Source organism: Mauremys mutica, chromosome 1 (genome assembly GCF_020497125.1).
Source record: "Mauremys mutica isolate MM-2020 ecotype Southern chromosome 1, ASM2049712v1, whole genome shotgun sequence".
NCBI lineage: Eukaryota > Metazoa > Chordata > Testudines > Geoemydidae > Mauremys > Mauremys mutica.
Genome location: NC_059072.1, coordinates 310,584,394 through 310,610,138, shown reverse-complemented (window position 1 = coordinate 310,610,138; position 25,745 = coordinate 310,584,394). Strand labels below are relative to the sequence as shown.

The 25,745-nt window shown below is 44.9% G+C and overlaps 1 protein-coding gene across 1 annotated transcript in view; it reads left to right on the top strand.

Moving 5' to 3' along the window:
* Positions 1-25,745, top strand: part of LOC123369456 (complement C4-like) — a 93,738-nt gene that overhangs the window by 67,157 nt on the left and 836 nt on the right. Inside the window, exons 29-40 of the mRNA XM_045015073.1 lie at positions 469-635; positions 1,191-1,349; positions 1,916-1,975; positions 2,923-3,016; positions 3,745-3,916; positions 7,074-7,161; positions 8,497-8,571; positions 10,167-10,275; positions 13,325-13,414; positions 13,797-13,889; positions 15,824-15,907; positions 24,781-24,913. Coding sequence (XP_044871008.1) covers positions 469-635; positions 1,191-1,349; positions 1,916-1,975; positions 2,923-3,016; positions 3,745-3,916; positions 7,074-7,161; positions 8,497-8,571; positions 10,167-10,275; positions 13,325-13,414; positions 13,797-13,889; positions 15,824-15,907; positions 24,781-24,913 — 1,324 coding nt within the window. The remainder of the gene's footprint in view (positions 1-468; positions 636-1,190; positions 1,350-1,915; positions 1,976-2,922; positions 3,017-3,744; positions 3,917-7,073; positions 7,162-8,496; positions 8,572-10,166; positions 10,276-13,324; positions 13,415-13,796; positions 13,890-15,823; positions 15,908-24,780; positions 24,914-25,745) is intronic.

Below are 25,745 nucleotides of genomic sequence, written 5' to 3'. Positions count from 1 at the left end.
CAATGGTGATTTGATTTATAAAGCAGTCTTCCCAGCCAAAGTCCTTGCGTGCTGTTGCAACATAATTAAAAACAAGATCAGGTGCAACAAGGCCAACGTGATTAAATGTAGGTAGTATGCAGATTATTAATTCTAGACCTATTGGAATAATAATTCTACCTTTAAGCTATCCCCAGAAACAATCTTAGCACTGCACTGAGTTGGCATTGCATACCTTGGGATCAGTACTCTATAACAACTGGGTCAGTACATTGTGATCAATGCACTATAATGGCTGGGATAAGTCAAAACTCTGTTTGGAATCGGGCTTTTTAATAACCTTTGCTTCCTATATCGTCAGAGTGGTGGTGGCTGTCTTTCTTGGGTGGAATCATTACTATGAAATAAATTACCTATATTGAGCTAAATTGAAGCAATTTTTGGAAAATACCTTCCCCGGATTGATTCAAGACTGAGTCATTGTTTCAGCAATGCAACATCGCTACTGGGGAAATGGTGAAGATGCAGTTTCTATAGAAGCTACCGCTTACGCATTACTTCAGACATTACGCCAGAAGGATATTGAGTATGCAGAACCTATTGCTACGTGGTTAACAGAAAAAAGGAAATATGGTGGCGGATACTGTTCTACACAGGTATCTGGCTTTCAGGCTCAATGGAGTGGCGGGGGGGAAGTACTGTAAAATACCCTTATAAGCCCTTCCAATAAATATGGAAAGATAAATATTTCTATGGGTCCAACCAGGCAGCCTTTTACAGCAGGTCAGGATCATAATATTATGGGGTGAAACTGGATTTTCCATTGGTAGAAAGTTGCTTATTTTGATTGAAGCCCACAGTGAGCCAAGTCCTGAGGTCCTTAAGTAAACCCCTGAGAATTTGGCCCTCAGGAAGGAACAATATGGATTAGTGAGGGTTCCATGACTTCAATGGAGCTACGAAGATTTATACCCACTAGGGATCTGGTCCAAAATGTTGATAGAAGAATATGGAAAATAAGGTGAATGGATTGAAGGGGGTGAGCGGACATGTGGAGACTTCAAAGAGAGAACCTCAAAGGAACAGAGCTCTAAAAGGGAGACATCCGAATGAGGAGTTATTTACAAGGAGAGGCATGTGACTAAAGCACTTTGCTATTGCTGAAAGACTCCAATGTGGCTGGTGTTCATTTGTATTTCAATCTCACACAGGATACAGTGGTGGCCCTGGAAGCTTTGTCACAGTATAGCATACAGACTATAGAAAGCGATCCCACCATTCTGAATCTTGCATTAAACCTACCTGGAAGGCACAAAAAGCACTATTTTAACCTGAATAGTAACAATGTCCAGATTCAGGAAGAACTACAGGTACTCAACCCTTTATTGTTCTAAGTTGTGATATTTCCTAGTTTGAGAACAGAAGGAATGTTTTCATTTCTCAGCAACCTTGATGTACTTTGGTTGCAGCCATTTTTCTGTGTAATAATAATATTTAGCACTTATAGGCACCTTTCTGCCTCTCCCAGATGTTCAGATTGCTGCTTTCCCTCCAATGGGAAGGACCACTGCAGTCCTCTGTCCATTCAGGGTCATCTTAGGGGAGGGAAGAGGCAAGATATGTCCTTTGCTCTGACCCACAATGCAATGGAGCCTGGAAAAATGATTCCTACTCCTGCTGCAGGGATCACTTTAGTGAGGTAGGAGAAGACATGCCCCATAGTTCCTTGAATGACAGTTAGGGAACTGTTACAACCCTGCACTAGGGTGGGGGAACCCCTATTGTCCCTCACTCATGGCAAACAGGGAAAACCTTCTAACATGGTGCAGGTTGCCCAGGTCCCAGACAACAAGCAAGACTCTCAGGAATCACAGGAAAAAGACAACGTGAATAGTGGCCAAAGTGTTAAATGTCTACTGTTTGGTTTGGTTTGCAGTTTGACCTCGGAAGCAAAGTTGAAGTGACGGTAAAGGGCCAAGGAAATGGGACGCTGAGTGTAAGATGGAGCTTGAAAACTTATAAGTTTCATTTTCTTTTTCTTTTTCAAAAAGAAAACGGTACTAATTCACATCTGTAGGGGCCTGCCCCACCATCACTTCCAATTACACACAGTGCAGGAAGGAACCTCAGGCAGCCTCACCCCTTCTCAGATCCTGCCTAACAGTAACTAAGCAAAGCAATCAATACCCCATACTGCCTAAGACCCTGTCCTTATGCTTCTCTGCTTTCCCCCAAATCCCTGGAAAATAGATGCAGAGAGCCCTGAAGGTCACAGATTTTGTCTGTTTTGGACCCAGCTATAGGGAAAAATTCCAAAGTCTATGGAGCCTCATGGAGAACTGCCTATTAGCTATTAATTACACTTAAATTACTTCAGTTTGCGCACCTCCACTGAGCGCTGCTGGTAGGGGACGGGGAGGGGGTGTTTGAAGTGGGTATAGGGTGACCAGATGTCCCGATTTTTGGGTCTTTTTCTTATATAGGCTCCTATTACCCCCCACCCCCATCCTGATTTTTCACATTTGCTGTCTGGTCACCCTAAGTGGGTAGGTCTCAGGCCATTTAGGTCTTTGAATATTGTTCATCAGTCTGTCATTGTTGTATCCACTACAGTCATCAGGAGATAATCTGTAGCTATAACTACATTATGAGCTATGGGTGTGATTCCCCTGCTCATGCACACAGACTCATGATAGTTCTTATTGAGCTATCACAAGTGTCACAAGCAGGGTAGCTGCTATAGCACTGGTAGCTGCATCGGAGGCATGGCTGAGTCATACCAAGTACAAACCTGCCTGAAACTAGTTTCTGTGGAATCTCTCTTACTCTCCCTGATCAGATGTAACTTCCAGTATGTGCAGAATCAGATGAATTGCTGCAGACCTGTTTGGTTAAATTCTTTGTTATTTAAAGGAGCTTTTAGAGTGTTCTCTTTTTTTTCAGATACAAAAAATATATTATTCTGTTGAGATGGAGAACACCACATGTAATGACTTGATTCTGGAAGTTGAAATGGAAGGCGAAGTCAAATATTCAAGTAAGTGAAAAGAAAACAGAGCAACTGTTTTTAATGGTGGCAAATTTGGCTAAACCCTGATAGTATCCTATGACTTTTTAGCTGATTAGATTTGGGAAAGAAGAAAGATATATACTATAGTGCCTTCAGGACAAGTTGTATTTTTATTACATGTAGGGTATTTAATTGGTAATATTTAAGAATTGTTTTATAAGACCCCAGTTGACTTTTTGGAGGGTGCTTAATAAATATACTTATGTTATTATTATTAGTTATTACTAGAGAGCAAGGGTGGCCTTCTTGGCCAAATGACTTAATATCTCTGTGTATCATGGTTCCTGCCCAAAAAGAGTTAATATTTCCTGTGTCTGTCTTTTAGCTATTTATTATACTGAAATCACTACAGCTGGAGCACCTCCACTGAGTGCTGTCTGTCTCTTCTCCTTAGATTGTTAGCTCTTTGGGGCAGGAATTGTCTTTGTGTATTTACAGATGGGGTCCCAAGCTCAGCCGGGACCTCTAGGTGCTACTCTCATACAAATTAAAAATAATGGTGATTATTGCAGGCATTTCTTTTAAGCTTTAATTTCAAAGATAGATGAGATAATGAGACTGAGGAAAATGAAGTTTAGAAAAGCAGTGGAGGTGGCAGGAGTCAGCACTGATCCCTCACAAAGTGCAAAGAGGAGAGCAATCAGCAAGCTTTTCATCCCAGTCTGACAGGGTCTGATTGCGTCTAACACCTCCAGGTGCTCTGGATGCTGAGGAAGAGGACTATGATTATGGGGAAGACCATGAGACGGAAACCAGAAGAGATGAGCCCATGAGCCAGATAGAATGGTTTGACATCCGCAATAGAAGAAAGAGAGAGGTGCCTGTTCCCGGTAAAACAGAATCATTACGATACAAAGTCTGCGTCAGGTAGGTTCGGGACTAGGTTAACTCTATTAGTGAGATTACACTCTTTTGGTTAGGAAGTCTTGGTCTTATACATCTTTCTGCCATCTGTTGTCTTTCTGGAAGCACACGTTCAAATCCCGACATGGTGGCTCAGCTCTTTGTCTTCCAAGACAGTAAAGCTGATTTCCATGCAGTGTATGGGGTATGAGCCATTCACACCAGATCTTAAGCACCAAGCTCCTGTCTGCTCTGCATAACATTAAAGAATAGTTTGTCTGTCTGTCTGTTTTAATGTAAGATTTTGCCCCAGTGTTCTTGGTCAAAAATTAACTCCTCCCTTATATCCCCATAGTTGTATTGTATGCCAACTATTCACCTGGCTGCTGCCCTCCACCCCAGAGGTGGTTGCACTTAAGCATATGTAAACAACAGAAACTCTATAAACTACACCAAAGAGGAGGGGAACCTCAGTGGGATTAGTGTAGTTTGCAGATCACGGAGTGTTGGTGTGTGCCCTGTGTGAGTAACCTCCCTCTCCCTGTGGATGTCACACATTCTCCCCCACTCCCTCGCACTCATTAATGCCCTGGAAAAGAGCTAGTCCATTCACTATTGGCTGGTGGGGCTTCTCCAAAGATAGACCATGTTCTCATGCTGTTGTGTGGAGAGCAGAGGGGAAGGTCTGGCTCTCAGTGCCCCTGGCTCTTTTGGAACCATGGGAATGAAGAGAAACTGGTAGTTGTGTAGTAGAGGCACTGGAGCCCAATGGGTGAGAAGGGCCTTTATTAAGGCTGCTGTTTCACTCCCCTCCTGTGCAATGGTGGCTTTTAAGCAATGGCAGCTCAGAGTTTTAGGCAGGACTTTGTAACTTGCTTTTGTTCTGTAGCCATAGTGAGTAAAGAAGATGGCTCCTACCATCCTAGTTTTCAGAGAGGGAATGGCTTGTTGTTTGCTAATCCAAAAGCAGGAAAGGGCAGAGCTGGCAGAACACAGTGTCCTATACAGAATAGGGTTGCAGCAGCCATTTTGCTTGCTCCCACTGTGGATTAGCAAACAACAAGACATCCCCTCTTTGAAAACTAGCATGGTAGGAGCCATCTTCTTTACTCACTATGGCTACAGAGGAGGTGACAGCATCTCTCCAAAGAGCAGTGCAGCATTATGAATGGGATAGCTGGGGTAGGTACCTTTATACCCATTGCTTGGGGTGGCACTTTCCAAGGGGCGGCACTCCGCCCCCCCCCCCCCCCGCCCCACACACACACACACTTTTTTTTTTTTTGCTTGGGTTGGCAAAAAGCCGGGAGCTGGCCCTGGCCAGAGCCCTGCCTCTGGAGAGCCCGAGCATCGTCCCCTGGAGCCAAGCCCGGGCTGCAGTGGCGAGAGGGGTTCCCAGAGCGTGTGAGGAGCTGGGGAGGGAGGGAAGCGGGGCCCGAGATGCAGGGAGGGAGGCGTGGACCTGCTGCTGGCACCGCTGCTACTCTGAGTCTCCCCAGGGTGGCGCGGTGTTTCCCCGCCTGAGTGGGCTGTGCAGGGCGCCACCGTGCTGGGCAGGGGGCGGATCCCAGCTCATGCGCTGAAGGGGTGAGTTTCTGGGCAGCCCAAGCTGCCAGGGAGCTGCCGCCTCCTGCCCCCAGCCCCAGCCTGCCGTGCACCTTCCCCGCCTCTGCCCCGCGCTGCCTGCCCCGGGCCCCCACAGCGCCAGGGGCAGGGAGAGGCAGAGCCCGGCTCCGAGCGGGGCAGCGGGGAATACTGCCCTGCCGGGGGACCCCCACAGCTCGGGCACCTGGGGATCAGTGTCCGTCCTCTCAGCTCTGCCTGCACGAGGCTGGGAAAGCAGCTGTCAGCGCCTGCCCCTCTCAGCCCTTGCACCCCCCATCCCGCTCGCAGCCTCTTCACTTGTACCTCCCCCATCTCTCCTTTGCTGCACCCCTTCCCCTTGTACTCTCCCTTCACCCGCACCTCTCCCCTTGTACCCTCCCCCAGCCCTCTCCTCCCGCACCTCCCCCTCCCCCTTCCCCTGCACCCCTTCCGCTTGTACTCTCCCTTCACCCGCACCTCTCCCCTTGTACCCTCTCCTCCCGCACCTCCCCCTTCCCCTGCACCTCTTCTCCCGCCACCCTCCTGATACCCCCTCTCCTCCTCCACCCTCCTCCCCCACGAGCACAGCACACCCCGCTGCTCTGCCAGTGTAGAGCTCCCCAGCACCCCCCCCCACTCCTCTGCCTGAACCCTCTGTACTAGATCCCCATCCCTTTCCGGGTACAAGGTTTGAGGGTTAGTCCCTATGCCTTCCATGGGCATTTGGAGTACTAAAGCTGGGCTTGCGGGGGATGGGGGGCGAGATTTATACTAAAGTGAAATAAAAATAGGAGAAACGGTTTGATCTGCACTGGTGGGGAGGGGAGAGCCCAGGGCTGGGATGGGGGGCAGCCAAAAATTTTTTTGCTTGGGGCAGCAAAAAACCTAGAGCTGGCCCTGCCCTGAACTGTGCTACAGTGCACTGTACACTTGCAATCCAGTGTGGATTTAAGGGGTTGTGGTTTACCACAACATGAATTATCAAAGAGCCACTGTCATTTGTAAAGCACATTGTAACAGCTTCTGATGAGAGGCACCATGTACATGTAACATACCGTCATCATCTCCAGCTTCTTGGAGATGGCTCAACAAAAATAATCCAACTCTGAAGAATTTGGGAACGGAGAGGAATTAAAGTGCATTAGAAAAGCACAAAAGACAGTTGCATATTTAGGAATTTAGTCTCTAGACATAAATTTTAGCTATTTACTTGCCTAGGTAGATAAGTTTAAATAAACGGCTTCTAGGAAAGCTTTGGATTGTGCTCATTGGCAATAGGAATCAGAATCTGTTTCATCATCACCAGGCAGGAATGACCAAGCTCTTCAGAAGACCCTCTTTGTAACAAAATGTAAATGTACAATGTAGAGAGACAAGGTGGGGAAGGTAATATCTTTTATTGGACCAACTTCCATTAGTGAGAGAGACAAGATTACACAGAAAGCTTGTCTCTCTCTCTCATCAATGGAATTTGGTCCAATAAAAGATATTACCTCACTCACCTAGAGTTTCTAATGTCCTGGGACTGACATAGCGACAGCAACACTGCATATGTTGTACAATATAAGCATTTACTGACAGCAATTTTCCCTAAAAGATCTGCAGGTCCCAATATACCAAAGATGTCTCTAGTTGATCTCTCACTTTTAAGTGGCTTGGAACCTGACACAGCTGAACTTGAGCAGGTGAGGAGCATTTCTTTCATTGACATCTGTAATTTAATTTATTATTTTTGGGCTGTTCTTTGGGAGTCTTTATTTATCACAAGAGGTGGTTTTTAGCCCCAGGTATCTCAAAAGTTTGCAGAATAATTAACAGGAAACTGAGAATCGGGACAGACATTTTCATTATGGAAAGAGGGCTGTCGATCAATCACAGTTAATTCACACGAATAACTAAAAAATTAATCATGATAAAAAAATTGTGTATTGTTAAACAATACAATTCAATTGACATTTATTAACTATTTTTGGATGTTTTTCTACATTTTCAAATATATTGATTTAAATTATAACACAGAATACAAAGTGTACAGTGCTCACTTTAAATTATTATTTTTGATAAGAAGAAGCAGGCAGCAGTATCTCCCGTAAATGTAAACAAACTTGTTTGTCTTAGCGACTGGCTGAACAAGAAGTAGGACTGAGTGGACTTGTAGGCTCTAAAGTTTTACCTTGTTTTGTTTTTGAGTGCAGTTATGTAACAAAAAAAAATCTACATTTGTAAGTTACAAATTCATAAAGAGATTGCACTACGCTACTTGTATGAGGTGAATTGAAAAATACTATTTCTTTTGTTTATCATTTTTACAGTGCAAATATTTGAAATAAAAAATAATAGTATAAAGTGAGCACTGTACACTTTGTAGTCTGTTGTAATAGAAATCAATATATTTAGAAATGTAGAAAAACATCCAAAATATTTAATAAATATCAATTGATATTCTATTGTTTAACAGTGTGATTAATACAATTAATTTTTTTAATCACAATTAATATTTTTGAGTTATTGTGTGAGTTAGCTGCAATTAACTGACAGCCCTAGACACATGACCTACGAATTGCACCACTAGCTCACATAGTGTAGACGTACCCTTAGTTAGGGATTGATTGCTTTTGTTGATAGGTGGCTTGTCTGATGACTAGTGGATTTGTCCTACTAGACTTTTTTTTTTTTAAATAGTCCCTGGCTGGATATGGTGTTTGGCTGCTTGAGTCAACTCGAATCTTAATATTTTGTACTCTTTTGTCTTATGACCATTAGATGCTCACAATGTGCCCTTCATAAATGGATTAAATAAATAAAATACAATCAAAATGAGCAAACAGGCCCTCCATATACTCATCCAGAAAATAGCCTAGGTCCTCCGCCACATAATGGAACAGCAGACCAAGGAACTGTTCATTCTAAGGAAGAATCAACCAGTCCAGTACAATACACAGCTAGGCAGTTTAAGACAGCCAACAGAAGCCAAAAACAGATTTTAAACCAAGGTAAAAATGATGTTTCTGTTTTTGTAGTTGGTAAAGTCTGCAGACCAATACATCGACCACTTTGAGTACAAAGAAGGAAAGGTTTTGCTCTACTTTGGGGAGGTGAGTGAATCCTGTATGACTTTTCCAACTTCCGTCAGGTGATGCTATAAAGAAGAGAGTATGTTCAGAGGCATATCTTTTAAATCTGTATATTGTTGGTACTGCTGCTCAGATCAATGTAGTCCACCCAGACACTGGACAGCAGTGTATCATCATGTATTAATTAGAGGACATACCCATTCTTTTCTAAAAGTACCTTTAGGCCTTTGTAATACCCAGAAAGATTAATACCATGTTCTAGACCAGGACTTTGGAACAAAGTCACAGAGCCCCTAATGAATCCATTCAAGCCAGAGCAATTGCTAACATTTGTGAGGCCCCAGGGCCCAAATCCTGCAAAGCAATTATGCATGTGCATAACTTCAGGCATGAGAGTAATCCCATTACAGACAGTGTGTTTCCATGTGTGTAAAGTTAAATATGTGCTTTGCTGGATCAGGGCCCATGACAAGACGTCCTCAAATTATCTGCCTTCTGGGTATCTACAATGCCCCTGACATCCCTGTGGCATCACATCACATGGTGACTGCTTCCTTCAGCCATTTGAGATGCTTCACATCCTTAAGTGACACTCAAGCATAGATGCCTCTCGCAGGTGATTTACACAGAAGGCAGCAGCAATAAAAGAAATAATTAAGGACAAGGGATGTGTTAGATATGTTAGTACTGCTATGGCTGACAAAGTGATTGTGTTTATGTGGGGATCATAAATAAATGTAACGGTATGTAAATAAACTGTAATGGGGTCAGCACCCGCCTCTCGTGCATGCCCCCTTTTCTCTGGCTGATAATGCCTGCAAACACGGTTCTTTTCATGGCGGGGGGGGGACCCACCTTTTGTGGATGGCCCCCTTTCTCTCGGTTAGGTGTGAGCCTGCTTTTGGTTCTTTGTTCTTTCAACGGGGTGGCACCCACCTCTCGCAAGCACCACCTGTCCCCCAGCCGGTGCTTCTCTCAGCTGGTCTTCAGCAGCTTAGCCCTCTGGCCGAGCCGCACATGCTGTCCTCGCTTCCGGGATATACAGTCCTGAGGTCTTATCACAGCCCTGGTTTGGGACTGTAGCTCTTAGGCTTCTTCCCAGAGGCACTGCTTTCTTCAGACACCCAGCAGTGGCCCATCTCGGTACCCTCAGCTGGTGTCCATTTCAGCAGCCCTCCCTGGGCTCATTCTGCTACCAGACCAGCAGGGCACATCTCGGTGCCCTTGTCTGGTCTGGCCAGGTCTTGCGCTCAGTTCTCCGGGCTCAGCCTGCCCCCACTGACTTTTTGGCAGCACATGCTTAAAATAAAGCAAGTGCTCTGATGATTAGGGATACTTCCGTGAGTGAGGATCTCAGAAAGAGAAGACCATTGATGCTGTACACAGCCAATAAACCTGCTTATTCTTTAATAGCTAGTCTTTAGCATATTGATTCAAAGCTCCCAAAACAACCTTATGCATTTGTGGCTGAAACAGCCAGTTAATTCATCCATTCTGTCAGAAAAAAAGTGTTCATCAGAACCAACACTATAGGCACAAATAAATCGGGGCGTGGTTGAGGAGCATGAATTCTCTTTTTGTAATAAATGTTGTTTGTGTTTGCTTTTTTTCTGCAGCTCAGTAATGGATCCGAACCAGACTGTGTGTCGTTTGGGGCTAAGCAAATCAATCCCATGGGTCTAGTACAGCCAGCAAACGCCATCATTTATGATTTTTACAACCCTGGTAAGCTGACCCAGTAGTACAGAAAAAATAAACATGAAACTATTTAGAAAGGGCAAGATGCCAAGATTGAATTTTCCCCTTCTGTCCGTTGAGAGGAAACCCTAGTATATTGGAATGTGATGAGTGAATCAATATTTTTCTAACAGTGCTTAATGAAAAGACTCCCCTCTGAATAATGACTGGTAATGTCACAGCGAGAGCACCCTTTAACAGACATCTTCTCAAGAAGTGATCTCCTGGTTTGCATTGATTGCAGGGGACTGAAAATACATAATTTTACTTGTATGAGGTTTTTAAATGAACTTTTCATGCTTGTGTAAAATTAATCTCCATAGATCACAGAGCCATAGGCGCCAACTCCATGGGTGCTCCACGGGAAAAAATTAGTGGGTGCTCTGCACCCACTGGCAGCCAAACTCCCCTCACCCACCCACCCCTCCTCCTCCGGGAGGGGGGGAGGAGCGGGAACGTGGCGCACTCAGGGGAGGAGGCGGGGAAGAAGTGGGGCCAGGGCGGGGAGTTGTGGAAGGAGTTGGAATAGGGGCAGAGAGGGGGCAGAGTTGGGGCGGGGACTTTGGGGAAGGGTTTCGAATGGAGGTGGGGAAGGGGCAGGAAGATGCAGAGCTGGGGTGGGGCCTCATGGAAGGGGTGGAGTGGGGTGGGTGCAGCTGGGGGGGAGTCGAACACCCATGGCAAAGAGGGGAAGTCGGCACCTATGCATAGAGCATGAGCAGCAGTAGACCAAGCTTCCCCAAATTTGTCCCTGGGATCAACTCTAAGGACAAAGGCCCTGGTTCTCAAAGGTATTTAGGTGCCTAACTCAATACATTAAATGGAAGTTAGACATCTAAATACCTTTGAGGATCTGGGCCAAAGAGACTAGTTCAGTCTCTATGTTGATTCAAACCTTGGCCTCTGATGGTACTGTTAGTACAGTGATCAAGTAGCGCCATACATGGCGGTGGTATTTGTAGTGTGGATCATTATCAACTAGAAAATGTTTAATTGATGAATTTGCATCAGACCTTTTTTTTTTCAAGAAACAGTAGATGTTTTACATAATGTTTTCTCCTTTAAACTTTCCATTGTGAGCTTTGTTTATTAGACCAGTGCTTCTCAAAGTGGTGGTGGTCTGCGAGCCATCGGCTGCCAGTCCTTGGCGAGTTTCCTCATAGGAACGTCGAATAGGATTATAATATGGCACCGGTCCCTGGCACATTGGAAAAAAAAATTGCTGGTCCCGCACATCAGATAGCTTGAGAAGCACTGTATTAGACCATCTCTTTTCCTTTACAACATCCAACCCACAAACCAGCTAAGTACTCCAAAGCCTAGGCTTCTTAGAAGTCCTTTATAGAAAGGAGACACTTCAACTGCAAATTACCATGAGTTTTCCAGTAGAACCTAGAGTCCCCAATCAGGATCGGAGCCTTGTTATGCTAGGCATTCTACAGACATAGTAAAAGTATTTCATTTATACTTTTTGATTTCTAGAAATGGAACCAAGTTGCAAAATTAAGGTCTAGCTACAGATTTCAAAGTTTTAGGGGGAAATGGGGTGTTTCAGTTTTTGGTATGGTCTATTCTAAAGCTAGGTGCCAGTTGCAAAATCCAAATCCAGAAGAATTTAGAAACTTCAGCACTGTTTGAATCTGGGGCTTTGGTTGGGATCATATACAGCAGCTTTCTATACACTATACAAAGATATGGTGCATTTCTTATTCCCATCTAAATATCAGAGATTTCATTTTAGCTGCTAAAATAAAGGACCCTGGGGGTGAGGAAGAAGAATATTGGGAATTGTAGCAATACGCAGACAGAAACTAGATTAAATTACACTTGCTTGACTCTATGACTGAAGACTGAGCCATTGGTATTTGGAGTGATCAGATTTATGAGCCAAAATACAACTGAAGTTCTGATTAAACCAGGATAAAGCTAAATAGTCAGTGTATGGTACTTGATGGGTGAGAAATAAAAGAGAGACTATTCAAAGAAAGTCAGAGGTGGCTGTGCTCTCTGTGTAAACATCATCAAACCAGAGTGAAGATAGTGCCTCTCAAGTTATGTCTACACTGCAAATGAAGTCGTGACTGGAGCCTGGTAGGCATACCAACACTAGCTTTAATCTAGCTAGCATGAGTAACAATAGTAGTGAAGACATAGTGGCATGGTTCTAGCAACCTCAATACATTCCCAGAGTCCCCAGTGGGCTTTTACTCAGGGGGCTAGCCTGTTTTACCACATCACTGGTATTGTAACCTGTGTTAGCTAGATTAAAGGTAGCATAGGTTTCCCTCCCAGTGCTACAGTCACACCTTCATTTGTGGTGTAGACATGCTCTGAGAGGCAATGGCCTCCTCAGACCAATATAATATAGGGAGCAAAGTTGTTGCTATCTTCTCTGTAAATGCCATGGCAGTGAACTGTACTTACAAAAGAAAGATACCCTGATGTGAGGTTGCTTGAAGTCCCACTCCTTGTGGGACTTAAAAGCAGTAAGGTTATTAAGTTCTATTTCTCTTTTCTCTTCAGACTGCCCCTGCTAGCAGATGAGGATAGCAGAGAACAGGCAAACTTCAGAGCTCTAAAGTGCAAGCATCCACTTGGGGCCCAGTCTAAACCCCCATCCTGGGATGTTTAGATTCCGACCTTCCCCACCTGCCATAATTCTGAGCACAATGAAAACATTGGGCTAGACCAATTTACACTATCTGGCCCCGAGATAGAAAGATGGCTCATAGGACAAAGGTCCTTAATAGACATTATTTAAAACTTGTAAATTAGTGTTAACTGTGTCCCTTTTTAAACAGATGTTTTATGTGATGAAACAAACAAAAAAACCGGGTTTAAAATTAAACACATTGTTCAGTTGGAATCCAAACAATGAGTTTCCATCAATATTATAGAGTTGCTCATTCAGGTTGCACAGAAGAACCCTCAGTGCACTGGGGACATTCGGTTGCAAAGGTGAACTGCAACTCTGCCCTTTGCTACCTTTTCCAATTTAGGCTGCTTGAGAATTAAATTATTTTGTTCCTTTCTTTAGGGAGAAAATGCAGTGTATTTTACAGTGCACCCAAACAGAGTGCCATGTTATCAAAACTGTGCCATGCAGAGGTTTGCCAGTGTGCTGAAGGTAAGGTATTGATAAATGTGGTTGAATCAGTTCCAAATGAATTCATTCCTTCATAGCAGCCAGCTGTTCATTTTAAGGCCAGAAGGGACAATTATGATCATCTAGTCTGACCTGCAAAACACAGGCCATAGAACCTCACCCAGAAGTATCTGCACCAAGACCATAACTTCTGTTTGAAAGTTAGTCAGTCTTGATTTAAAGTTTCAGTATGATAAAAAAATTCATCACATCCCTAGGTACATTGTTCCAATGGTTAGTTACCTGCAGTGTTAAAAAATTGTGCCTTATTTCAAGTCTGAATTTGTCTAGTTTCAGCTTCCAATCATTTGTTTCTCTTAGGACAGAGTGGGACTGTTGAATATATTTAAATTGTTCAATCTAGGTCCCTGTCCACAAAGAAGAATGACTTTCAGTAAAGCGATTGCAGCGGATACACGGGAAAGCTTTGCATGCTACCACTCTGTTGTAGACTATGGTAAGGCATGAAAGATGTTTGTCAATGTCTTTTAAACTTGGTGTTTCTCTATGTGAACCTTTTGCCAGGTGAAGCCAGCAGCAACCAGGAGTGGGTTTCAATATCTAGTGTTCCTTTCCATCAATACAACACAGAACTGGCTTGAGCCCCCACCCAGGAACCTGGGAAAATTACACACCACCTAGGGGTGGCTCTAGGAATTGCGCCGCCCCAAGCAAGGCGGCACGCCGTGGGGGGCACTTTGGCGGTCGCCGGTCCCGCGGCTCGGGTGGACCTCCTGCAGACATGCCTGTGGAGGGTCCGCTGGTCCTGCGGCTCCGGTGGCCCTCCCGCGGCACGCCGCCCGAAGCACGCGCTTGGCGCACTGGGGCCTGAAGCCAGCCCTGACACCACCCCTGGGTGCCTTTGAGAGGCAATACTTCCCCACTTGATAGCACAGAGGCTGAGTGTAGAAAAGAAATGTTTAATAAAAGGAGGGAAGTGACTCAGTGTTAATTTGAGAAAACACCTCAAACAGGGTTTATAAACCTAAACCCTGAGCAAAAGACCGACCCCCAAGTAAGTTGGGTAGTGTCCTTTTCCCCTCAGGTTCTTAAGTCCAGCAACCCAAAAGTCCCTTTCACTTGCCTAATCTGTCTTTGCACCCCACTCACTGTTGCTTTTCTTGATCAGTGCAGACCCAGAGTTCAGAGGTGCATCTGCAGAGTTCACCTCCCACCCTGGGTGGAGGAGGGGGGTAAAGGCTCCTTACTCACTCCGCTGCTCAGGGACTCACACGCTACCCATCTCTGCCAGACACCCTGCCGCCAGCTGCCCTTCTGGCCGCACCTTTCTGCCAGACACCCTGTGGGCCACTCGCCAGTTGCTCCCGACAACTGCTCCTGCTGGCTACCTGTTCACCGCACCTCTCCGCCACCCACCCTGCTGGCTGCACCTCTCTAGCTCACCAGCCACTCATTTGCCAGCCAATTGTCAGTCATCTTCTGCTGCCATCTGCCTCTCTGCTGTGACCGCTGCACATCAGTCTCTTAGTAATTGTCAGCTCTTTGTAGGCGGTTCAGAAACACTGCCCCATCTCAAGTGATTTCAGCTCTGACTGAGCATTTAAAATAACAAAGAGGCTCTTAATGTAACCTATTTAGTTCTTTCTTTGAACAATTGGGGGAACAGGTTAAACCAGTCCAGGAAGGACCCTTGGGGGAGGGGCCACATCTCCTGACTGGGAAACATGTAGGTGTCAAATAGCTTCACACTCTATAATGCATTTTCCTCAAAACACCCCAGCAAGGTAGGGAAGTGCTGTGCAGATAGGGACAGAGAGGCTGCATGATTTGCCCAAGGTCACCCAAGACGTCCATGAGTAGGGAATTGAACCTTGATTTCCCATAGCCTAAGCTAATGCCTCAGCTACCAAACTACCCTTCTCTTCTGGTAGGAAAGGGGATTGCAAACAGTAGGTGACTCCTTCTAGTGTTTCCTTCCTTCCCAAACCTGCTGAGCCAGCTAAATACCTCTTCATATGTTAGTTTGTCTCTCTGGCTCCTGTCTAGGATATGCAGGTTGCAAGAGATACTGGAGGAAGAATCTGGCTCAGCAGCTTTAGTGGTGTGCACATGAATGCAGTGGTAGGACAAAGACAGGCCTTTCCCAGTGCAGCAGTCCAGGAAACCTACTGATATAGTCTGGTCTATCTCCCAGTGGGAGGTTAATGTCACATTTGGCAGAGGGGGTTCAACCCCACAAACTCCTAATTGGTGTCTGCCTTGCCAAGTACATACCTTACCAGTTGTCTTTCAGATTTCCAGCTTTCTCGTGTACCACTTGGTAGTACATCTGCCTCTGTGCTGGAAACCACTTAAAGTGTATTTGATTTTCCTTTCTGTACTCTATTTAATGTTTGCATCCGTCCTCATACAAATACTATCCTGTTGCAGCATATCATGTAGAGATCCTGGGGATGACACAAAAGAATGCTTTTGATTACTATGAGACCAAAATCCAAAGAATCCTAAAAGTCGGTAAGTATAAACTTGCATTAATTTACGGCAAAATCTGGCCTTCTGCTAGGAAAGTAATTTTTTCTACCAAACTGGTGGCATTCTGAGGACAATAATACTCATTCAATAGTTCCATTTTCTATGTTTTAACAGAAATGCCCAGGTCATTGTACTAGAGAGCCAATGAAAAATCTGTTTAAAGGCAGGATTGAGATAGATATTTGCTAGTAATTAGGTACAACCATACTAACAATGGGTGAACATGAACAGGTTTCAAGTTGGAATTCAGTTTAGAATAATCACCCAAAATTGGAATAGTTATACAGGCCATCCAAACCTCTCTGAGTCTGTAAAGTAAGGCTGGGAATCTTATGAAAGCAGGACTGGACTTCCACTCCTGTCCCAGCTAGGAATACCCAGAGACCTGCCTTTCTCATGCTGTTTCAGCACATTGTCAGTTCCAATCCCAGTGGGAGACAAACATGGTGAAAATATATCTAAACATTTTAGAGCCTCCAAAAGCTTTGGTTCAAATGAACCAGAAGGAATAAAATGCTGCCCCCTAGGAGCAGTACATATTCCCTTTCAGGGAGAGAAGTCAAGTGGAGAGTTTTATGATTAGATATTTTCACACACATGTCTTGCATACCAGTTTGTGTCTTTGAAGGGAAGACACTGGTCTTTTCTTTTCATGGTGGACAGGATTTGTTACTTACTGGATTTTACCGGCCAAGAAGAAGATGGTTTTGTTTTACAGATAGCGGCTCAAATATTTCTCAAAGTTTCTAGACCCTCATTTAGTGTGATAGAGTTGAATTGTATTGGGTTAGCGCATGATTAGACCTCTCTGGTCCAGGTTAAGGTTTCCTGTCTTTTAAAAGCACCTCTCAGATTCAGTTGATCATTCCCATGTGATAGTATGAGAACTCTCCACAGTGTTTGCTGCTCAGAGCCAATAGATGGATTTTGAAGTCCAATTAGCTGGTGAACTAGAGAGAGTAGCCCTTCAAGCCTGGATTTTGTACCTGTGATGACAGAAGGGAAGAAGATTGTCTTTGCTTCCATTGCTGCAGAGGTGCAGTCCTGCAGAATACTTTGTGCTGATGAGGGGTGGGTTCAAAGCAGGTTTTGTGCCACCACCATTCTAGTCCCCTCCCTACACACTTCCATTTACCTAGTTCATCAGTAAACCAGGACAGTCTTCACAGTAGTTGTGGGGGCAGAGGGTGGATAATATCCCAGGGGAAGTTCAGCTGCTGTGGACATCAGTTGGTTGTAGTAGCTTGTCAACCTCTTGGTTTTGTAGCTGGGAGGTTTGCCGTCCCAGAGCAAACTGAAAAACATAAAAGTTCCAAAAGCTTCCATGGTCACTCCTGCCTTGTTGGTTCATTCCCCTGATGGGATGGGATGAAGGCACTCATCTTTGCCTGGATGAGCAGTAGTCACACCTGGATGAGCAGAACTTTTGTTATGTGCCCAGTGATCGATTTGTTGGCAGATGATCAGGTCCGGGTGTGTGGGTCCAGAGAGAGCTTATGTGAACCCAGTGGTTTCCAAGTGCAGCAGGTAGGATAATGCAGTCCTCGACATTGTCTATATGAAGGGTGAGGATGCTAGAAACAGTGTTAATTCTAGGAAATCTGCAGGGTCTTAGCCAAGAAATCCATAGACTGCGAGGTTCTCTTTGCTCTTATTCTCCCAGCCTATTATGGTGATTTCTCAGATTGTTACAATCCCCCCATGGATTTGAACACTTATCAGACTACAGCATGAGTCGTACAGTTACCTACAAGCCATAAGAATTTAAAAAACTGATGGCAATTTAACTACAATGGGCCTGAGGCAAAATGACATAATTGCTCAAGTAAGCAAGCCCAATCCATCTTTGTTTTCCTTTGCATTCCTAGCTATAAGGGAAATTGAGTCCACTATGTGACATACATGCCCTACAAGTCTTGTACTACACAACAAATCTGCAGCACTTGCTGTATTACTCATGGGAGTAAGGCACATGTAGGACAGCATACATTACTGAATGGCTTTTTTCTTTGGATTTGAAATAGTGTATGTAAAATTGATGTAAGTTTAAACTAATGAATAAATAAAATTTTCTTAGAGTTGGGCTTCAAGAGTTAATATTGTTTTCCGACACACTGAAATCCTATTAGCTTTGAAATATTCAACTTTAGGATTAGGTTTTGTATAGGATAGTTCAGTGGTTAGAGCATTGTCCTGCTAAACCCAGGGTTGGGAGCGCAATCCTTGAGGGGGCCATTTAGGGATCTGGGGCAAAAATCTGTCTGGGGATTGGTCCTGCTTTGAGCAGGGGGTTGGACTAGATGACCTCCCAAGGTCCCTTCCAACCCTGATATTCTATATCCAGAACTTTTCACACTCCAGATATCCCATAATACTTTATAGTGCAGAGACTGTGTAAGAAGCCAGGAGTCACTATAAGCACAGCAATATCTTGTAAACAGTTTGGGATGCCTTTTAATTGTTGGTAATATTTGTATATGTGCCATAGTTATACCTGCTATTTTGCATTGTATTCAGGAGAATTTGGCCAGCACAGTGGTGCTATCTGCTCTTTTCAAAACATGTCATGAGATCTTAAAAATTCCATCTGGACTGTTGCTAGAAGCAGGTAGAAGTGACCTTACTTTTATGTCCTACCCAAGTAGTAATACAGTGCAGCACCACTACCAGTACTGCACTGCTGTGTTAGTATTTTTGTGTCATTCTAGTCACTGTTGTATCTGGGCATCTTCTCTCTCCCCCTAGAGGTAGGTTCTTAACCCCAGCAATGAACTCAAGCCCAAGTCCTGAAGTAATATTGAAATCCATAGAAGCAGCAAAGAATCCTGTGGCACCTTATAGACTAACAGATGTTTTTGCAGCATGAGCTTTCGTGGGTGAATACCCACTTCTTCGGATGCAAGACCGAAGAAGTCTTGCATCCGAAGAAGTGGGTATTCACCCACGAAAGCTCATGCTGCAAAAACATCTGTTAGTCTATAAGGTGCCACAGGATTCTTTGCTGCTTCTACAGAACCAGACTAACACGGCTACCCCTCTGATAATTGAAATCCATGACTTTCTGGCCCAGAACTAGAATAAGATCATCTGACCTATTTTCACACAGAGATTAGTCTGTTTGCCAGAAGTTGGGAATGAGCGACAGGGGATAGATCACTTGATGATAACCTGTTCTGTTCATTCCCTCTGGGGGCACCTGGCGTTGGCCACTGTCGGAAGACAGGATACTGGGCTAGATGGACCTTTGGTCTGACCCAGTATGGCCGTTCTTATGTTCTTATTATGATCCCTGTTATGGCTGGGAAATGAATGTCCTATGCAGTAGTTTCTGAGGGAATAGCATATCATAGTGGTTTTCAACCTTTTTTCATTTACGGACCCCTACAAAATTTTGAATGGAGGTGCGGACCCCTTTGGAAATCTTAAACACAGTCTGCAGGTCCCCATGGGTCCACAACCCACAGGCTGAAAACCACGAGCATATTTAGGATGCATCATTGTAGGGCAGGTCAGCAGCACTGGGGATGTAGATTTTCTGATTCTGCCTGCTACACTAAGCACTGAAACACCAATGCCAGCATTCTCTCTGTAGCTAACATCACCAATGTTGAGGTGAAGATTATGAAACATCAACTTCGCTGGGCTGGTCATTGTGTATGGATGGCTGATACTAGTATTCCGAAGCAAGTCCTCTTTTCTCAACTTAATCATGGTATGAGGACTTGCAGGGCACTGAGGAAATGTTACAAAGACACCTTGAAAGTATCTTAGGAAGAGAGGCATTGACCCCATGAATTGGGTTGAGCTGGCTAGCAATAGACTGCGTTGGTGCCACATCATACATCAATCCTCAGCCCGTTTTGAAGAGAATCACCTTGCTCAAAAGGCTGAGAAGGAAGGAGCATGTACAGCATCCTGGCCAGCAGCTGTGCTCTCTCCAGGCAGATACCAGTCACATATGTGGGAGAACCTTTAGAGCATGGATTGGACTCCTCAACCATCTTAAGTCTCATCAATGACTTTTCCCCCAAGCAGATGACATCCTCATATCGAGGGATAGTCGATGACAACCATTAGGTTTGCGTGCTTTGAAGGACGAATGTGAGCGTAAACCATTTTAAATAAATGACTGCTTTGGTTTTTCAAAGAGACAAGGTGGATGAGAGAATATATTTTATTGGACCAATTCCTGTTGGCGAAAGAGACAAACATTTGAGCTTCACAGAGCTCTTCTTCAGATCTGGAAAAGGTACTCAGGCTTGGTCTATACTAGAAAATTTGGTTGGTTTAACTATGTCAGTCAGGGGTGTGGAGAAGCCACGCCACTGAGTGAGGTAGTTAAGCTGACCTCAGTCCCTGTGTAGATGGCACTAGGTAGACATACGATTTCTTCCGTCGACCTAGCTACCGCCTCTTAGGGATCTAGATTACCTATGCCAACAAGAATCCCTCCCGTTGGCATAGGTAGGGTTTACACTGAAGTCACAGCTAAATACAAGGTGAAACAGATTGTTAAGCACAGAGAGTTAACACATGTTGCAAGAAACCCTTCAAAATGAAGTGGCCAGTGAACACCTCTGCAGTCATAGGACAAAGGTGAGTTAGTGGATTGTAATGAGCCATAAAACCAGTGTCTTTGTTTTTTAAAGGCTTTTCTTCCTAAATCTCTTCATCTTTATACAATTTAAATAAAGCTTCAGATAGGTTTTAAAAGCTACATATCAAAGCAACAATAAACTTTTAGTATCCTTATTAATGTTTGTTATTGACCTAGGTCTGAGTAGTGGCTCTCTGTGCTCTAAATTGTGGCCCTTAAAGGTGACTGTGTTAAGAAGAAAATTTGTGGTTGTTTATTAATGGAAAATGGGTCCCTGACCCAGACCCTGGGAGTTTTAAACGGGAGTGTTTGAACCAGGCCCGCCAATTTCTTCCCCGCAGCTGCTTCCCGCTGCTTTCCTCACAGATGCAGGCACAGCTTGGATGTAAGCCAGCTGTGCTCTGTGAAGCTGCCATCCTTTCTCCCATTCACCAGCAGCAGAGGGCTGGGAGGAGAGAGTAGCTCTGGGTTTTCCATTGCCTGCGTCCCGTCTGGGCTGTAGGACCCCCAGTAAGAGCAGTGCCAGAGCCTAGGGGAGCACCCAACAAAGGAGGACACCCTTCCCCCAGAAACCTGGCCAGGAGAGGGAGAATAAAAGAGAAGAAACTGAGACCCAGCACCCAGTTCCAGAGTTCTCAGGTCCAGCCCTTGTGCAGGTTACAGGGGACTGTTCTAACTTGTGTCAGGTAACACCTCTCCTCTAGGGACCACACATCACCTGAGGATAGTAGAGCACAGCGCACTGCAGCTACTCGCCATCCCCGCTGCTCTCCGGTTGTGGTGAGGGAGGCATGGGAACTATTCCTGCCTGATCTGTGCCTGCTGGGGAGTTCCTTATTCCAGAGGATTCCACAGCAATGTCCAAAAGGAGCAGAATTTTGGAATAATATTTCAGCTGTAAGGATGACCTGAGGGTATGTCTACACAGCAAAGAAAAACCTGTGACTGGCCCATGCCAGCTGACTCAGGTTACAGGACTCAGGCTGCGGTAGGGTTGCCAATATTGTAATATTTAAAAACCAGGCACTCCAGCACCAGTGCTGGAAATTCCCCTGCCCTGCCTCTTCTCCCGAGGCCCCACTCCTGCCCTGCCTCTTTCCCTAACCCCTCATCACTCACTGCTTTTCCCCTCTTGCTCCCCACTCCCCTCTGCCTAGGTCAGGAGGGACTCACCTGCAGAACTGGGCCTGGAAGCTGCAGCCACCCAACGCAGGTAGCAGGTGGCCCCGCCTGAGTAGGGGTTGTTGGTGGTGATGACCTGACATCTCCCCGTCTCCCTCACCCACAGTAACTGGACTTTGGGTGTCCGGTCAGTAGATCTGACTGGACACTGTCAGGTCCCCTTTTTGACTGGACTTTCCAGTTGAAAACCGGGCATCTAGCCACCCTAAGCTGTGAGGCTGTTTCATTGCTGTGTAGGCTTCAACCTGGGGCTGAAGTCCAAGCTCTAGGACCCTTCCATCCCACAGAGCCCTAGAGTCCTGGGTCCAGCCTGAGCCTGGAAGTCCACACAGCAATGAAATAGCCCTGCAGCTCAAGTCGCCTGGCACGGGCCAGCTGTGGGTTTTTCTTTGCTGTGTAGACATTCCCTGAGTGGCCTCACAGATCTAGGTATTTGTAGGCGACTGGACTAGATGACCTGTCGAGGTCCCTTCCAGTCCTACATTTCTATGATTCTATGGCCCCCATCAGCATAATATCTGAGCACCTAAAAGGAAGCATAGTCCCTGCCCAAAGAACTTAGTCTAGATATTGACATGTTCCCATGGTTTATTTGCTCCCAGTAATGTATGGAACTATTTGCTTTGTCCTTATTATGAAGAAGATGGTTGCTTCTTTTATTTGGAAAGGAAAGATTTACAGTCTAGTACAGTTCTTCTGTCTGTGAGAAGCTCCTGCATGGCAGGAAGCATTGTCTAGTAGTTAGAACAAAGGTCTGGGATCCTGGACTCCATTCCCAGCATTTGTCTTTGACTTTCCATGTGTTGTTGAGTAAATTATTCACCTTCTATGGACCTCAGTTTGCCCATCTGTAAAATAGGCATAGCAGTCATGAACTACCTCTCTGGGGTGTGTGCGAATGAATTGATGCTTAGAAATCACTTTGTGGTACTTCAGGAAGCAAGATGTTCCCCGTCAAGGTGTGATTATAGCCTTTGCTTTGCCTGGTAGTGAATGCAGTAGTTAGTAAAGCAAAACCATTTCCGAGTGGCCCATGATGCCAGCCTCCATCATCCACTGGTTACACTTTCAAACAAGCACCTTTGCACTTTTCGCCAGTGTTGCCCCTCATTCTTGAGAGGAGCTTCCAGTGAACATCTGCAAAGCTATCTCATTCTCCTTAAAATTCCTCTTTGCTGTGATGCCTGCAATAAACTTGACAATGACAATAACTGTGCAAAGACCACTGCCTATCACGCTGACCAATATTGTCTCATTTCCTTTGACTTCTTTGTCCAGCTGTGTGCATCTATTTTGTCGTATACTAAGGGTATGTCTACACTAGAGTTGGAAGTTGTAATTCCAGCTTCCGCAGACATACCTGCACTAGCAATAAGTGAGGTAATGTGCTAAATAGTGACAGGTAGCTGTGGCAGCATGAGTGGTGAGAAGGGCTCGCTGCCCTGAGCACATATGTATGGTCTCAGATGGGGTTGTACTTGGGGTGTTCACACCACTGCAGCTACACTTTGCATTTTTATTGCACTAGCTTGGTTAGAGCTAGCATGTGTCTGTGAGCTGGAGTTCACACCTATCAGCTCTAGGGTGACCAGACATCCCGATAAAATCGGGACTGTCCCGATTTTCAGGAGTTTGTCCCGTGTCCCGACCAGAGTATAGTCGGGACACCATTTGTCTCAATATTTTGTTTCCTGGTCTTCGGCAGCAATTCGGCAGAGAGTCCTTCAGTCGCGGATGGTCTTTGGCAGTATTTCGGTGGCGAGTGCTTCTGTCTTTGGCGGCAAGGTTTATTACCCCGTACCGAAATACCGCCGAAGACCGTCCACGACTGAAGGGCTCTCCGCCGAATTGCCGCCGAACTCCCGGACAAGTTAGTGTAAAAAAAAAAAAAAAGCCCCCCCCACCCATGGCTGTCCCGATATTTTCCCCTTAACATCTGGTCACCCTAATCAACTCCAGTGTAAACACACCTTAAGAGAAATTCCAGCTGAAATTTTTCAGCTAGCTCCATTGGGAAACTAGGTTTTGGAACAAAGCACTGCGTCTATTGATCTATGGGATTCTAGATTTCCTGATTTGCCAGCAGAACAGAGATCTGTAGAAATTGATAGGTTTAAGTATTCTAATGGAGTCTAATGCAATTGAGACTAAGTAATTTAGCAAACGCTAGGCAGACTAAGCCTATATTACTGTTGGAAACTTAAGCTTTATTTCTTAATTGTTTTGGGAGGTGCGAGTGGATAAGTGCTCAGGGTTGAGGAGCCAATAACACAGCTTATTGCATTTCATTATTAGATTTCCACATAAAATCCCTCACCGTGTATGTGCAGTGGTGACAAATGGAATGCAATGGTGACAGATATCCTATGTGCCTGAGGATAAAGTGAGCACTGTCAAATATTTATTAGTAGCAATCAACCCTGATAGTGTTCAGTGCTTTAAAAGTTGGTTAATAAAATGCTAGGACAAAAAAATCTGTTTCAGATTTGAAGAGTATGTGATAAAGGATAGACCTGGGGTTCCCAAACTTTTTGCTGGCATAACCTCATTTTAACGAAGTCTTTCTGTCCAGAACACTACACTGCCTAGAGGACACCATTTCAAAGAGCAAATGGCATCCTCCACACAGAGTGACTTCACACGTACCTTATGTGTGAGATCATGCCGCATAGAGGATGCTGTACGTGGGAGGTCACACTGTGTGGCACAAAATGGTGGCCTACGCACAATAGGGATAGCAGCACCCCCAGCTGCTGATGGTGCGACCGCAGTTGGGGTCCTGACCCACAATTTGGGAACTGCTGGGCTAGACCCTCCAGTGCCCTGCAGCCTGTGTGTCATTTACAGCAGTGTCGAGTGGCTTTAAAAAGCTACTAAAAGTGAATGGAAATGATGTACACTTGCTTGGCAATGGTGTATATGACTCCATGGGGTGCAAGACACTGGACAATCTGTCCCTAAATGTTTATTTTACTGTCGAAAAAAACGTAGTTCTTACTGTGAACACTACAGACTTTTTCTCTTTACTAGTATCAGACAGAAGCGGTTTATGGCGCTTGCTTTGTTTCCACAATAGCTGGTGATGAAACCATCCAGATAGGTGATCTCCGACAGTTCTTAAAGCGTTCATCTTGCGAATTAAAGGTGGAGGCTGGCAAACAATACCTTCTGATGGGGAGAGATGGGCAAACCATTGACTGCAACAACAAGTAAGTAAAGTGTCTCCTTTATAAGCAATAGTGACGGATGTTGCAAGGTCTATCAACAGATACTGAACTGTGAGGCGACCTGTGAGTCAGGTGTGCCAAGATCTATTATCTTCCAGGGAAGTCTGCAACTGAGTACTTTTTTTATTAGAATGCTCTTTTTATAAAGGATTGAGCCAAATTTTGAGGCTCTTATTCAGGCACTGATTCTGCTGCCCTCGTCCATCTGCAAAATATGCAATGGCACAGGTAAAATGGTCATTGCACTGTAACATGCAGCTGCTTGACCCAAGCAGGTAACTGCCCAATTACCTATTCTGCATGCACAGCTGCATGTTTACATGCATAATTACCTGCCTAGAGCCAGGCACGCATACGCTGGAGGCTCAAGGTACGCTGCTATTTTTGAAAATCTGGCCCTGAGGCTACGCTATCATAACTGTAGGAAATGGGGAATGGGAAACTTTATGGAGTTCAGTATCTTGAGAACCCCTTGAACTATGTTTGTGTTTGGAGAACAAATTTGAATACGTTGTTCTTTTGGCAAAGTGGGGTTAAAAAAAGAAACAAAAATGCCCATTCTAATGGGAAGCCTGTGCTGCGTATATGGGGACAGAATAACTCTCAAAATCAAGGCTGCTTCCACTGCATGAAGTAGGGTTTTGCCTCAGGAAGGACTGAGTAAAATCTGTGGGCCCAGTTCCGGGACAACTTGTAGCCTGATCCAAAGCCAATTGAAGTCAATGGACAGGCTTCCATTGTCTTCAGTAGGCCTCGGATAGGGCCCCAAAGCATTTCTCATCATATTAGAGGCTATTCCCTATGGTGCTTTCTC